The sequence below is a fragment of the Perna viridis genome, chromosome 3, assembly GCF_037379345.1.
Source record: "Perna viridis isolate PV_CMFRI_1.1 ecotype Kerala chromosome 3, ASM3737934v1, whole genome shotgun sequence".
In the NCBI taxonomy this organism is placed as follows: Eukaryota; Metazoa; Mollusca; class Bivalvia; order Mytilida; family Mytilidae; genus Perna; species Perna viridis.
The window spans coordinates 34459248-34475867 of record NC_142447.1 but is presented as its reverse complement, the minus strand read 5'-3'; the positions used below and the strand labels follow the sequence as shown (position 1 = coordinate 34475867).

Genomic DNA, 16620 nt, shown 5'->3' with positions numbered 1-16620 from the left:
GACAGAAAAAGTGTTTTCTATATATCCCAGAATTTGTACTGTAGGGTATGACAAATAAAAAAGTCAAAAGCCTAAATTAAAAGAAATAAACTAATCACAATGTCATGGCATTTGGTGGAAGCATTTTTGAGTTAAAGTCCAAAAGTGGGAAATTGCTCCATAAAGAGCTTACAGTAATAAAAATACAATATTCAACAAAATTTCAAGAAAATTGCTTGAAGCATTTTCAGGTTATTAAGCAAATAGGGGAAATCCCTAAAAAAATCTGAAAAATGAAAATCAAAACAGAGCTCGCATCAATCAAAAGAAACAAATCACTGAAGTTCCACAAAAATTTGTGGCAGTATTTTTGAGTAATTGTGTGAAGTGTGAAAGTCTTAAAAGATAGGCGTAAAAAAATCAGTGGCAAGTACAACAAAAGTATTAAGGATATATATTTTAATATGAATTTAATACATATAAAATAAAGGCAATAGTATCAATTATATCACACATCAATTCTTTCAATCAATTGATCATTAAGAAAAAAGATTAACAATACAAACAAAATTTCTGTCTGCATGTGCTCTAACATCTGATCTTAGACTTTGTCAACTATTATGAAATGCTTAAAAGATCATAGTATATTATTAAGTAAACAGCTTAATTTAACCCAAGCAGGCAAAGTTTTACTTGTTACTCAAGATTTAAATCTATATATTGAAAATGCATTAACTTGATTCCTTTAGGCCATCACAAAAAAATTCTTAAGATTCTCATCAAACATTTTTCAAAATAAGAGGCAGATGGGCAAATTTGATTTTTTATTTTTTATCAATTTAAGTGAAATGCTGTCAATTTGAAAGAAATTTACCTAAATTGGGAAAAAAATCAAAATGAAATTTTTGGGGAAAATGAAAAAATTGGGCTGGGAAGGGATGAGAATTTAGGATAATTTTCATTTTGGCCTTACTCTTAAACAATAGTGTCATCAAAAGAGCTGCCAATGCCTTATAAAAGATACAGTATGAAATAGTTCTAGACTTCTACATTTTACAAAGAATTTACCAGGTAGTAAGTATGTTATTTGACCCTGATCAGGAAAGTGTTCCAAAGTAAGAAGAAGCTATAGTTTTTTTACATATCAGCCAACTTAGCAAAGGGTAAAATTTAAACACAAAAAATCAGAAAACAGAACATACTCATTCCTCTATCATACTGTTTCAGGTCCATGTATACAATATAGATATATATATAGCTATTACACTTTAACAACCACATATCCATACAACCTTAAAACAATAAAGCAGAAAGACATAAAGGTTCAATCATACAATCCAGAAACACATTGAATCATAATCCAAAAATGTCTTGAAATCATATCTTTTTCCCATTTTATTGCCAACAATTATTTGCCCTAGATTGGAGGGATGTTCCAGATGATTTATTTTAAACTGAACAATATAGCTATTTATAATGAATGGTTGCATTTTTTCAATTTAATTTAAATTATTGTTCAAAATCTAGCATAGAAAAGAGCTGAAGAGACCTGATATGGGGGTGTCAAAACTAAGAGAAAATAAAATTTACTTCAAAAATTTGTTTACAAATTATGTATGTGTATTTTTTCATTCAAAATATTAAATAAATGCATAGCAAAAACACTTTGCTTAAAATGTATCACCCAAATTAAACAAGTGTGAATCAAACAAACTTAAAACTATGATCATAACTAAAGCTCAAGTGAGCTTGAACGTGGAGACATGAGAAAACTCAATATGACTGAAACACTTCTTGGTTTCAGGCATAAAGAATCCACAAAAAATGACATTGTGTTTTTTTTTTTCATGGCAATAACTCTTTTAAGAATTTGTTGTCGACTTCACTTCAACAGCAACTTTGCAGAGCTTGTCAAACTAAAGAAGGAAGATGAAGGTCACTTTTATTTGTTATACAGTGAAACTTCTCCAAACTGGATCCTCAGAAAACCAGTCTTCCCTTCAAACCGGCTGTTTTCATAAGTCCGGCCGATATACCTTAAAACCTGTGTGTTTAGTCTTCAATAGACCGGCCACCCCCTAAAACCGTATATCGACCGGTTTTTCACAGTTTTAGTTACATATTTCAAATAAAAACAACCTCTCAATTCTGGCCGCCGGGTTATTGTTCACCTGTAATAAATGTGTCGACAAAACTGTAAATGATTACGTAATATTACGCTATTAATAATTCATTCACTGACTGGTTTGCATTTCATCAGTGGACAGATGATAATTGAAGGGGACAGTAGTTTAGACAACAAATTTAATTCAGACATTACATTTTGTCAATGGTTGGCTGTTAATTGGTGTGTACACACGTCAGGCAACCGAGGTCATTTAAAAGTACAATCTTTACGATCTTTTAACTGTCAATTAATATGACCTGTACCCAAGCAAAACAACATAGGGGTGAAATTTTTAGACTTTGTTGATAGTTAATTTATGAAAACAATACAAATAATTAATTACTATCAATAGCCCTTTGAACTTTAATACACATTCTTTCAAAACCGTGAACATTATTTTATCAGCAGTACCATTTGTAAAATCAAATCATTTACAAATGATGCAAGCATTGAAATGTAATAAAAGGCCAAAAGTTTTGAATTGGCATTAAACATGTCTCAACCAACAAACTAACAATGTGTAGAGTTATAAAACACATTAATGGAAACAGCTCTTAGAATGCATTGCTGTTTTTCACAAAACTGGCCACCCCTATAAACCGGTCATTTTTTCTTGTCCCAGTGGTGGCCGGTTTGGAGAAGTTTCACTGTATGTCTCATAGTTAAAAGTGAAATTGGTGTTTTAAAAACAGCCATTTGCAGCTATATTTGACCCCTGATCAACATACTTTAAATTCAAAAAGAGCACCCAAAGGATTTCTGTAATAAAGCAGCAATTTTAGAAAGAAAAAAAATAAAGTTAATAACGATGATAAAAGAAGAAGGCAATGGGATGCAAATGATGGCAATACTGAGCAAAAAAAATAAAACATACAAATATTTCTTATTTCATATTTCCAAGAATTAGTTAGAAACCCTGCTTTAGAATAATAACATAGAAATGCATAGCCATTATTTGACACAGTAAGGATACAGAAATAAACAAATACTACATAGTGAGCACTGTAAATTAGACTTCTGTCCTTACGTTATCTCCTACCTTCATATAATAAAATATGTTTTAATAAAAGCCCAACTTAGTTACAGATATGCCTGTTATTTTTATGATTTTAGTACCTTATATATGGGTATAGAAATGATTGTAAAAAGCAAATAATAAACTAACAAAATTATAAATGTAACAAAAACGGAAGAAACAAAACAAACATAAATGTAAGCACATCTATCATCTGACTAAGTCTAAAAGTGTGTGAATTTAAGAGCATGCTGTTTGATAAAACATTCATTACATGTTTCTTGAACTTGTTTCTTGCATTTAAATGCTACATAATAGTTAGTTAACGTAAGTTAAACACAACTTTATTGTTTTTCATATACCCACATTACTTATTAATATTCTGGCAAACTACACAACTTTTAAAACACATAGTTAAAATTTCCTCATGGCCAAGTTTTTATGAATCTGAACTATATACTGAAGAGCCTTAACTAATTATATCTTAGTCAGATGAAAGAAAGGTTTACATAAATATAGCACCTTCAAAACAGTGAAATTAAGTTCCTAGTACAAATATATTAACCACAAAAACAATGAACAAAAGACTACTTCCAACAAATAAAGCTTCAGACAGAAAAATTATAAAATGAGCAAATTAAATACTGTAATAGATCTACCACAATACTACTACTATGAACAAACACTGTGATAGATCTACCACAACACTACTACTTTACAAGTGTTTATTTAAATGGTTTTGATAAAATCCTTAAAATGTCTTAAATACATTCATACAACTTTACTTCCATTGAAAACAATAAATTTAAGCAGAAAAGATATGGAAGAATTGCAAAACACTGCAACTCTGTAACCAAGTTTTATAAAGCTGCCATTGCACTTTGTGTATGAATTATTAAAAAAAAACATCCTTTATTAGTTACTGAGGTCTAAGAGAGTGAATCCGAATGAAAATGTTAAATTCACCAGTTTTATCAATGGAGGAAAATATGTTTATTTAGATATGTATTACACTAATTCTTAAAACCATACTTTTTTATCTCATTATAGTCAAGCTTTTTTTCTGACTAAACAGTTCTCAAACAAGATAAAAAAAAAATAAAGGAGATTGAAAATGTAAACAAACCAATGCCCTTATTGAAAAAGCTAAAGATATGAATGATTTACAAAATGAAATAAAAAATAAAATGGAAGTTATTTGGCTGAAAACCTGATAAATTATTCAGTGGCTAAATCATACACTATTGACACATGTTTAAAGTTGTGATTTAAGAAAGATCATGTGAAAACTCTGTAGTGCTTGATGCATGACAAAAGACTTTAACTATAAATTGTGTCATATGATGTCCAAAACATATAGATGTAGATGTAATAGTACTTCTTTATTTGTGCACACTATCATTTGTGAAATAAATAAGACATATTAAAATGCACTAAATTTAGGCTTACATATATAAAAATGTATGAAAATGACTTTTCTGATATGCAATTTGCAAAACAAAAGTCATTTCATATAAATATAATGTGGAAGTAAAGTATAACTTTCAAAGTAAAACAGCAGGATATTACTTTGGCAAGAACTGATATAGTAACAGACCATGCCTGTGATATTATTGTCTTCTTCCAAAGCATTAATTCAGATCAACACTTTGAAGTATAATATATTTGGACTAACTAACTGTAATTAAAGTTTTAGAGGAGACACAATAATGGAATTTCTAGTCAATAGATTTATAACATAAAAAAATGTGTACTAAATTAGTTGAAAGATACAAACAATAAATACAAATCTATTCAAAAGCTGGAATATAAAATTTAAGTACTTTCAATGGGTGTTTAGATTAATGTTAATGTGCACATATTCTGATTTTACAATTAAGCACATCAATATGGGTACCAGTGAATGGAGTACACACAAATAGAAAAATATGTCTAAAGCTGAGAGCAGATGAAACTTAGTGACCTGAAATAATACAGAACAATTATCTGTATCAGTTATTTGCAGTGTTACAGAACTTGACAGTAATCCGTATCAGTTATTTGTAGTGTTACAGGAACTGACAGATCTTTATCAGTTATTTGTAGTGTTACAGGAACTGACAGATCTTTATCAGTTATTTGCAGTGTTACAGAACTTGACAGTATTCTTTATTAGTTATCTGCACTGGTACAGAAATCAACAGTATACTGAATCAATTATTTGCAGTAAATGGCGTAACCTGGAATAAGCATCTATTACAAACCCGCACTGGACTGGCATGTCCATAATGAGGAAGAGGTACATAGTTGTTGGAGCACTGACCACAGAAAATCTGAAAAGATAAAAAAGTACTTCAACAGTTTTATTATCAGGGTAGGAAACTCTTTATAAAGCAAATAGAAGGTTCTAATAAGAAAAATTAAGTTCTTTATTCAAAAACATTTTCAACTTGTCCACATGGACTTAAGGTTTCTTTTTGTTAACAATTCAATGCTAAATAAATTTTGTAGTAGTTACATCATTAACAGGAAGAAATTAAAACAAGCCACATGAGCTACCAGTTCAATATCAAAAAAACAAATTACAGATAGTCAAACAAAAGGTGGGGCATGCTCTCACAAAACACTGAAATTATAAAAAAAAGATAAAAAGAAAACTTTTTATATAAATTAGTAAGGCTTATAAACCATTAACAGTGAAGATTATGCCAATTATTTAACATTTCTTTTCCTCATCCATTCCTTTGTTACTCCCTATTTTTTTGTGCCAGCCCTTTATGCTGAGCTGTATTTTTAATATGATAGCTCATGGATGCAATACACAGAAAGGCATGTCATTACAAACATATTTGCTCTAGCCAACCAGTAATCACTCTATCATTCAATCTGTTATGTGACAGGTGCTTGGCAGAGGAACAGTGACTATCAACTTCACAATATTATTTTCATAAATATTGACTTGGGAACAAAACAAAGATCTCCCACTACCTAGATTGCTATCACATAACCAACATGCAAATACAAAATGCTGAAGATAAATAGGACTGTCTTCAAATAATTGCAGATTTGCATAGAATAAAACATACCTTTCCACAATTACGACAGTGATGTCTTCTTCTGACAAAAGTGAAAACAGCTCTGCATGTAGTGCAACTTATTACTTCTTCATCTGGTACCCATTCAGGTGGATCTGTTAAAAAGACATCAAAATGTTTTGGAAAGTGTGCATCAAAGTTCTGATATGATTTTCTAAAACCAAAATTCTTAGCCTTAAAATTTCCTTCTGTAAAGCAAATTAGCATTCAAAAGTCCAAAAAGAATAAAAATGAAAGGCAGAAACTGCATTTCGAATTTTTAGTAAGTGTAAATGTTCATAATCATTTCGTTTTTGGTCATTGTTTTTTTCTAGTTTGAGCTAAACATTTGCAAAGGAATGCTTTTTCTAGAAATAAAATACTTCATAAGTAGCAAATTTGGTATTGATAACTGCTCATCTCACAATTATTAATTGCAGTCAATAGTTGAAGGATTTGAAATTTGTATTTGCAGCCAACACTGATCATCCAAATGATTACACACCTTTGGCTCTATGATTATGATGACTGTTGCTACGGCGATATCTGTTGACCCTAGCTGCCTGTAACTGAGCCTGAATATGATGAGTTCTATCAAATTTAGTTCCTATACTCTCAATTTCATCTGGTTCACTTGAGGAATTCATATCAAACACACTCTTTAAAATGTTTCTTAAATCTCCAGCGTAATTTGTTTGTAGCTGATCAGCAACACCTGATAAAGAATTTAAGTGTTTTATAAATAATGAATAAATGCAAGACAAAACATTCCAGTAAAATAATACTACAGCTGTTTTATCACAAACAGCATTTCCAATGAAGTAGTTTGTGAAAGTTTATACTACTGAAAATATTTCAAGTAGTCAAATTGTTACAAAAATTATGATAGATACATTGTACACAGTAAATAATAAGCATGCTCATATACCTCACATCTACAACAATACAAATTATAACATGTATTTGAAATTTATACTGTGCTACAAACAGCATACTTCAAAAGCATTAAAGCTTCCTAAGTGTGAAGACAACACAGCACTTATCATGTATACCAATATATCAAATATCAAACTATTCTGTCCAGAATGTGATCAAAATAGTATTGATCAGGCAGATGAACAGCTAAGGTAAATACAATATAGACACATCCTCTTAAGAGTGAAGAATATTAGTTCTTTACATATTCATTCATACAATTGTAGTATGATAAAGCAAGTTATTCTTGAAAAGAAGACATAAAGTGAAAAACTACTAACAAGTCAACTACTGAAGTAAATATACCAACTTTTTAAATAAAAAAAACTTCATGTTTTACCTGATATACAAACAAACAATCTATGAATCAGATCACTACTGCTACGGAATCTAGATCTTATTTCTTTCTTTGATGCAACTGCTGCAGCCTTCATTGCCAGTTCTATTTCTTCATCATCCTGGCTATCTGATGTATAGGAACTGGTATCAGAACTCCCAGTACCACTGCTACTACAAAAACAAAAATAAAGTAAAGTAAAATAGTCAGTGTATGTTTCTGTTTATCAATGCATTTATGTGGTACTTGATGCATGAAAAATGTAGATTTCAATCACATGCTTTTTAAGTTTTAACGTTACTTTCAAGACATTTTTATTGCAACTTTATTTTGATCAAGAACTCTTCATTTGGGACCAACACACTGACACACAAAAATAAAGTTTAAAAAGCAAAAATTTGACACTCACAAGAAATCCTTAACAAAATTGTTAGTACCAGTACAGAGTATCACCACATGTACAATAATTACTATAAAACTGAATTCTACATGAACAACATGTACATTGTATGGTATACAAGCTACACTCTAAACTGAGAATTATGTTTATATTCAGCTTAAATAACTTTGTTTGCCTTGAAAGAGTGTAACTCTTTATTAAGTTAATATATTGAAACTAAGGTTCATTAAAATCTACAGTACCGTAGGTTTGGTATAGATTAAAAAAAAATTTTAAAAATAAGTCTATACCATCATACATTGTACAAAGATCCCAAATCATAAATCTACAGCAAGCTTACATATGTTAAGGATATGACTTAACACTTACCTACTGTCTTCCCAATCATAACTACTTCTGTGGACACTTGAGAATGTGTTACTGATAGTCCCATTATATCGGTATTTCACTCTAGTTCGACGGGGTTCTTGTGACCTTGTTGAACCTTGAACAGCTGTTACTCTACTGACTTTTCCCTTCTGAACCCTATTTGGTTGTTTTATATCCACTTGATTATCTGTTTCTTTACCTGCTCCTTTCTTACGTTCTACATAGGCTTTTCTAGATCTATTTTGTGACTCATTGGAATGTGATTTAGATGAGCAAGCTTTCTCATCATCATTTGAAGTACTAGTATTTCTACAACCCTGTGCTTCATCATTTGTTGCATTTTGTGAAGATTTTTCCAAATTTTCAGATTCTCTCAAATTTGGTTGTATGTCATTATCAGGTAAATGTTTATCACCTGCTACATGTACATCTGCATCACTTAACTGTATATCTGGACCTACACCAGCCGATTGTTTATTCAGATCTGCATCAGAAGTATGTTTATCACAGTTAGAAAATAAATTGGTTGAAGAAGAGTCAGAAATTGCAGGGCTATGATCACTATCACTAGACTGTTGCTCAACAACACTGTTTATAATGTCATTTACAATATTAAGGCAAATGTCACATATATTCTCACATGCATCACAACTATCTAAGCTTGTAGAAGTAGGATTTTCTATGAACTCAGTAGAATATGTATCATTGTCTACAGATTCTTGAACAATATCAGAATTTGAACTAAGTCCTTTCTGATCAGGAATTGAATCAGCAGTGTTATTTACATCATTTCCAACACTGTCATCCAGCCTATCTTCATCTCCAAATGTTGATTTTTCTTCATCGGGAGAAATAAGTCCATAAGTACTGACATTTTCACTCTGTAAACCAGAGTCCTTGCTTTCTGATTTATTTAACTGTGCCCCACTGTTTTTACTAGGAACAGGGGAGTGATTATTGTGAGATTCTTCTGGTAGACTAGTCACTTCTATTGACAACTGATTAGGTTTTTCTAATGATTTCTCCAACTGTGATGGAATATCAGAATCTTCAAACCCAGGGTCTGTTTGAGAATTCTGGTCCACAGAAGTACTAGGTTTATTTTTCTCTACAGCTTCATTAGTACATAAAGACTTTTCTAAGGCAGCAAGTTCTCGTGGTGTCAAGGTATGAAGTAACTCTCTGCAATTAAGTACATGGCTTCATTTATAAAACATGCAGTCTTTAACTTTAAAATGTTTCAAGAAAATAAGTAGCTAAGCTATGAGCAAGAAATTATTTGGGAGATAAATTTTATTTTACAAAAGGCAATTAATCATTCAAGTTAAACAAATTAAGCATGAATTGAGGAAAATTAAATTGACTTTTTACATTTTCACAGATTATGTAAATGCATAGGCTCTAAAAATTGATGTTCATTTTTTATCAAATATGTTTTCATATCTGTTCTTTAACATTCACAGGTTTAAACATCTGAATACAAGTCAAATAGAACAAATTTTTGCATTAAAAAGGAGAATCTTATTATTCACTTCTTGTTGTTGTGTTCTTGGATCACCACCAATACCTACTTATTTGTAGGACATGTTCATGTTGTTCATTGTTCTATGTACTATTAAGTTCCTATATATTGAGCAACTTGTTTCTTGTCTGTGGTCTTCATGATGTTCATAGCATTGTTTTGTCAGTGTTTTCCTTCAGCGGTATCTTCTGTATTGCTACTTTTTCTTTATTTACAATAACATACCACCAATAAATTATTACCAAGGTACTTACTTGATTTTAATTAACAGTGTTTGGAATGGTCTGAACATTTCTGACATTTCTAGTCTATCACAGAGAGGATTCAATGGTCCATTAGGATAAATCAATAATCCACTGTAATGGAGGTTGATAACAAAATTATCAAACCTACATGTACGTTTTGGTATCAAAGAATAAGCCAATTCTATTAAAAACTTAAAACTCATGCATTTCTACGGTAAACATCCAATACTGTTTGGGTAACAATAGTTTTCACTTTTAATATTTCATCCCTAAATGTTAAATGAATACATACATGACATTCAAAAACTGATTATGACAATGTCAAATGAAGAAAAATACAAAGTACAAAGTACTGACCGTACATTTTTTCAATTAGTCATTTTGATCTATTTAACAATATGAAGAATAGGGAATAACTTAATGTTTTAAAACTTCTTACAAAAAAACTTACCAGACAATAGCAAGTCTAGGTATAGTAAACATTAGAGCAGGATCACAGTCATCTATCAGGTCCTGAGTTAACAATTTGACTTTCAGTGCCCTATAAAACAAATATTTCATAGCTGATGTAAAATTTGAGACAAACAGGAATTAAAACATTTAGTTTTGAGAAATAGTTGTTATATTATTTTATAATAGCATTTTTCACAGAAAATATAGAAATATTAACCAAAATTTTCATTGATTCTACCCCCTTATGTGGGAGGGTTAACAGGAGAATAACTTAAAATCAATAACTTAATATTCAAGTTTCCACTCTGTTTTAATGATAAAATACCACTTAAGAATAACTCATATAAAGGAAATATAGATTCTTCAACCCCCCCCCCCAAAAAAAAAAAATGTAAAATTATTTCTCATATATAACTACGGCATTGTTAATAAAATATTTCTTATTTATTTATATCAGTTAACAAATTCTCAAATTGGAATAAAAGGTAGAAATTACACATTCCATTAAAGTAGGTGTATCTCTTTTATTTTTTTCAAACCAAATAACATATTTTTGTCTAAATTTATTAATTTAAAAAAAAAACCAATAAATTTAAAAATGGTAGATAAATTTTATGAAGAACCACTGGTTCTGACATACCTTTGAACAGTTTCTGAAAACAGTACAGTAATCTCCTGAAGTAAATCATACTCTTTCTTACTCTTCACCGGTACCATAGTACTCACATAACTACAACAAAATAATAATAATTTAGATTAATTCATAGTTCATTATTGTTTATGGTCCTATGGCAGACACTGATAGTTCATGCATTTCAAAACAAGAAAGATTGACTGATTGAACAGATCCTGCTATGTACTAGTGTGACATATTAAGCGTGGTCTTAATAGTGTTAGATCACAGAAGCAACAGCCCACAGGTAAGTATGCCACCCCCACTGGGACACATTAATCTGACTCGAAGCCAACCAGTCATTACTCCATCACCTAAATACCATATGATTGGTGGAAAAGCTGTGACTACAAATTTTAAGTCTGTAGTATGCAGGGATGATTTTATGAGGTCTACAAACAAAGGGAAAATTGTCAAAATCGAAAGTAAATATACAGTAAAAAAAGAATCGTAACAGTAAAATCTGGATTTGAAAAAGCAGAATTCTACTAAAAAGCGGAAATAAATCATCCCTGAGTATGATTCAGCCTGGGATTGGTTCCATGACACCCCCACTCAAAGAAAGCACTGTATGCTAACGTAAATCCGATCTCAAAATTAAGGACTTTAATTCTTATATTCTGGAGTGTTCACAATGGGGTTACAAGTGGACATAACTCAAGGATTCTTTATCCCTTTTACAAATCATTGGCTTTGTGATAATAAATGAAAAATTCATAGATTTTAGAGAGATAAAGAATCTAAATTGTTTCAAAAATGTCTGATGTATTAATTCATGAAAATCGAGTTGTATAAACATCTATTAAAACTGAATGTCATCAAACTTGGTACTGTATGTATGAATAGGCATGTTATCAAAATGACAAATGGGCTTTTTAAAACCATTTTACTTATAATTTATAGCTTTTTACTTGGGCAAATCCAATTGTGAAAAGTAAAATAACATTTTAATCATATTATATCATCAAATTAGAATAAAAACAGGGAACATTTCTCTTCTTTCAACAGTCTGTGCCTATAGCAACTAGCCCAATTTCTATGTCCAGTAAAAATTGATTTGGGGAAGTGCAAATTCAGAAAAAATTTTCTTACTTACAAAAGAAATTTTTCTGTGTTTTTTTTCAGGCTAGCAGCTGAAAAAGTTTTTTTTTACAGACTGTTTGATTACACTCCAAACTTAAATAAGAATAGACACTAAATTAGTACTCCTTTTATTTTTTATATCAATGATTTCTGATCACTTTGAATTTATTTTCAAGAAAAGCTGTTTTAAGATTTGAGTAAAAACAATCGTGAATTAAGTACTTGCTCATTCAAATGACCAAAACAGAATTCACATTTGTATTCTTTTTTCTTTTTCTTTATTCATTTACCTTGATCAGTTCAGTAATGGTTAATTAAGCTTTAGTAGTATTTTATGTTTGATTATTTAACATTTTAGCTAATGCATGTGCTTATTTAGAACGAAGTGCTTGAACATGTCTTGATCCCTTTTAACTGTAGATATGCTAACTTCAACTATATACATGCAAGATTTACCATCTTATGTGTGTGTCTTATATGTATTGTGTTTTATGTGTCCTATTGCATGCAAATGTTTTATGTGTATAATATGTGTTGTTTTATTGTTATTATTTATGTTGGTTAAAAGCTCTACAGATCTCATGTTTGTATGTCTACTAAAATCTACTACTTAAGTTTCTTAGTCTTAGTATAGAGATTCATGATTTACCTGTATTCAAATTCTGCAAATAACTTGTCAAAAATTACAAGTGCTTCTTTTATCTACAAAAACACATGAAAACTTGATTAAAGCACAACAAATATTAAAAAGCATTCCACTCTAGTCAAATTGAAGTCACTTTTTTTAATAAAAAAATAAATGGGAATGAATATTCTCCTGTTTTGTATCAATTTTTAATATTTCTTATTGGTTAGACAGAAATGTTTAAGAAAATTCTATATCTACTTCCCATTAAAATTTAATATCTTAATAATCATATAAATTTTATGAAAATGGGATAAAATCTGATTAAGGACTTCAATTAAACTATATATCTCTTATTACTGTTTTTACCCTATAATTTAATTAATTAATAATAATTTAATTTCAGATGTAACATACTCTCTGATTGGAAAAAAAAATGTGTCTATCATCTTATAGACCAAGTTTTTGTTGTGTGATGTCATCAACCATATTTATTGTTGTGCTTGTTAAATTTTGCAATTACTGCAAAAATAACTAAAGTATAAACAATTTTGCTTCACTGTTTCATTTATCACTTGGGCAATCTTCATTCAAGGACAACCAACCAATCAAAGATACCATTTCACAAGTGGGCGGGGCCAATCCAGAAATTAATGGTAGGTGTAGCAAAGAAAGAAAACCTTGGAATGAAGAAAACAATTTCTGTATATGAAAAGGGATGCTTGTATGGCAATATCATTATCAACAAGTACCGTATTTTTTGGACTATAGGTTGATATTTTTTGGCAAGTTGTCAGCCTCAACTTATTGTCCCCTGCAACTTATCTAAGGATTTTTCAAGAAAAATGTTTATTTGCAATGCATTTCATTAGTTCGTAGTGTCTTTGACAGGTTTAACAGATATACAGAACTGCTTATCTAAAAAAGGTCTGTTTCAATTAAGTAAATAATGGACCGTTCTACTTTTGTTTTGTAGACCTTTGAACTTTCAAAACCCATTGTTTTCCCAACCTTAGAGTGGGTCCTTGCATTATAAAATTATTTGATTATTATAATTATATTGATTACATTAATTTGTAATTCTGGGTAAACACCCTTTTGTAAAACAAAAGTGGCTTAGCTGATAATCCATTAGTGAATGAATATGACTATGTCACACAAAATCATCCCTAAGGGCTTTATCCCCATCTGAATACACAACTTTTTAACTGTTAATATATATGAATAAACAAACTCTACAAGCTACCTTTACAAAAATTCACAAATACAGAAATCCAGTTATTGGTCTTTATAAATGCAAATTTAAGCCCATTAACCCTATGTTGTAACACATATTTTGCATGCAGCACAAAGTAAAATCTTATAGAATGTGTGACTTTAATGGCTGATTGTAAACAACTTTTGTTTGTAATTAAAAATACCAGATTATGATTTTTATTAATTACCAATCATATTTTTGACCCATTTGTCTGACTAATTTCACACCTGGGTGCCCATGACATACAGAGGAAAAAACGCTCATATATGTCAAAAAGTTACAAAATTGAAGCAAATGTAAGTTCATGATCATTTCATCCAAAACTGGCAAAAGTGAGAAAGTCTTAATCCCCTATAAAGTTGACAAGGGATCTTCTTACATTTACAAAGTATTGAAAAAGAAAGGAACCTTACATATATTGTAATACCGTACCATTGATTAGTTTACTGTACTTGTCAATTATTGGCAAAGTCTATGACTGAGATTATATTGACCAATCAAATTACTGTTTACTAGAACAAGGAACACCCACTGTCAATATTTATCTGAATTGATTGATTTGTACAACATAGTTGTCAACAATAGACATTCACACCTGAGTTTTTTTTTGCAGAAATACTCACAAAAATTTTAAAAAATACCTGATTTTGAAGGTTATTTAGTTTGCATCATGTGATTGAAGCATTTGCTTTAAATTTGTATTCATGATATGATACATCTACTGGTATTCGAAATTCTCACCCTTTCGTTGTATGTATAGCTTCTTAAACACTGCTCTCTTAATAAAGACCTAAGTCTGTCTAAATTTTTCGTTAAGGCACGAGCTAATGGTCGCATACTAGCACTCTCTAGTTCTCTGTTCATTATACTGGATCCAGCTGCAAGGCACTTTAAAACGAAGAAATATTTGAATTAGTAAAAAAATGTTAAACACTTTACATTTGTGAAAGAAAGAAATTTCAAAGTAATCAAGGAAGATACAATTAAAACAATTCAGAAAATATTAGTTCTTCAATATTAAGCTCATCATGATAAACCTTTTCAATCTAATTTCTAACTCTTCCTTTAGACATGTGCATGATAAGCAGGATATTTAAAATAATAGGTATTAAAACGAGCTTATTTTACTTTACCTCAGCACCAAACCAAAGTTGACCTGCCAAGCTTTCTTGCAAAACATCATCTGGAAATTTTACTCTAAAATCTCTAAGAGCTTTTTGGGTAGGTATAGCTTCTGTTATTATTTTTTCAATCACATTAAGAACTTTATCCTGGCAGGCCCTAAGTTTTGTTACTAAGGCTGTACATCTTTCAGGATCTTTCCTGCCATCAAAACTGTCCAATTCTGCAGCCACTTGATTCAATTCTTGATCAGTAAAATAAAACTTCGCTAATAAGGTTGAATCTGTCTTCTACAAAATTAATTTGAAAATAATAAAAAAAAAACTGTTACCTGAGAGACATGTTTTGCCCCTTGCACATGGTCACTGTTATTTAATATTAGACAGTGACTGTCGTGGCATATGAAACAGGTATGGAATAACAAACGCAACTACACACCAAGTATCATTGACCTAGATTGAGTAGTTCATGATAAACGTAATCATGAACTACTCAATGACTGCCAGAGCATACACATGAAACACGTCTTTAAACGGAGCAAATTCTACTGTCTAAAATGGGTTAAAATTACACTGTATTATATATGCCTTTTGTATTTATTGTTGTTTATGGTTAAGAATGGTTAATCAACAATCTAAGCAGTACTTAATGTCCTCATCTCCCACTCACCTCACTCAAGCTTTTTGTTTCCGCAAGTAGAATTTCAGAATTCATTGAAAGTAGTTCGAGTTTGCCACATTTTCTTAAAAAATGCCAAAAATTGAAACAGCTCAAAGTTACAAAAAATGTACCAAATGCAATGATGTGGAAAAAAAATTAAGTCTTCCAGAATTGGTTCTGGGGACATTTGGCACATGAACAAAGTGTCAGCATTGTGAAGACCATGTGCCTCTATGAATCAAAACAATCATGCCATACATGGGTTCCTTTATTGTTTTTAATTTTAGCCAGCAACTCAAGTTTCAACTGATACATAATATTTCTGGTTAATTCAAACTATTATGTACAAAAATTATTGACTTCTATGCGTAAAACTACTCAAAGGTAAAGAATCAATTTTTAGGACACGATAAAAGGAAAATGTAAACAATAACAACGAAGGATTGTTTCAAAGTATATCCTGGTTATAAATGTAAGTTTCGTCTATAATGTCATGCCTTTCTCAAGTGTTAATATAACGTATAGCAAAGCAGAAACATTTTGAAGATTAGTACATACTTTCGGACTAAATAACCATCTTCGAATTGAATACATGTTTCTGTTTCTTCGAGTTTTTCATGTCAACATTGTTCCAGAAAATTAGTCATCCACTAAAGTTATTGTACTTCCGTTCCTCTAAAAACT

At 30.4% G+C, this 16620-nt stretch overlaps 1 protein-coding gene across 2 annotated transcripts; it reads right to left on the bottom strand.

Moving 5' to 3' along the window:
• Positions 1-423: 423 nt before the first annotated feature.
• LOC148621988 (lateral signaling target protein 2 homolog) lies at positions 424-16620 on the bottom strand. Of its 2 annotated transcripts, none has more exons than XM_088571419.1 (12): positions 16495-16620; positions 15288-15566; positions 14896-15042; positions 12921-12973; positions 11156-11245; positions 10514-10603; positions 10072-10173; positions 8296-9477; positions 7530-7699; positions 6720-6929; positions 6227-6330; positions 424-5473 (listed from the first exon to the last, which is right to left on the bottom strand). In XM_088571419.1, the coding sequence occupies exons 1-12, from the start codon at positions 16528-16530 to the stop codon at positions 5354-5356; spliced, it is 2583 nt and encodes an 860-aa protein (XP_088427545.1). In that variant the 5' UTR covers positions 16531-16620; the 3' UTR covers positions 424-5353. The 2 variants fall into 2 exon arrangements, with proteins under 2 accessions (XP_088427545.1, XP_088427546.1); XM_088571420.1 differs by having other exon boundaries at positions 7530-7696.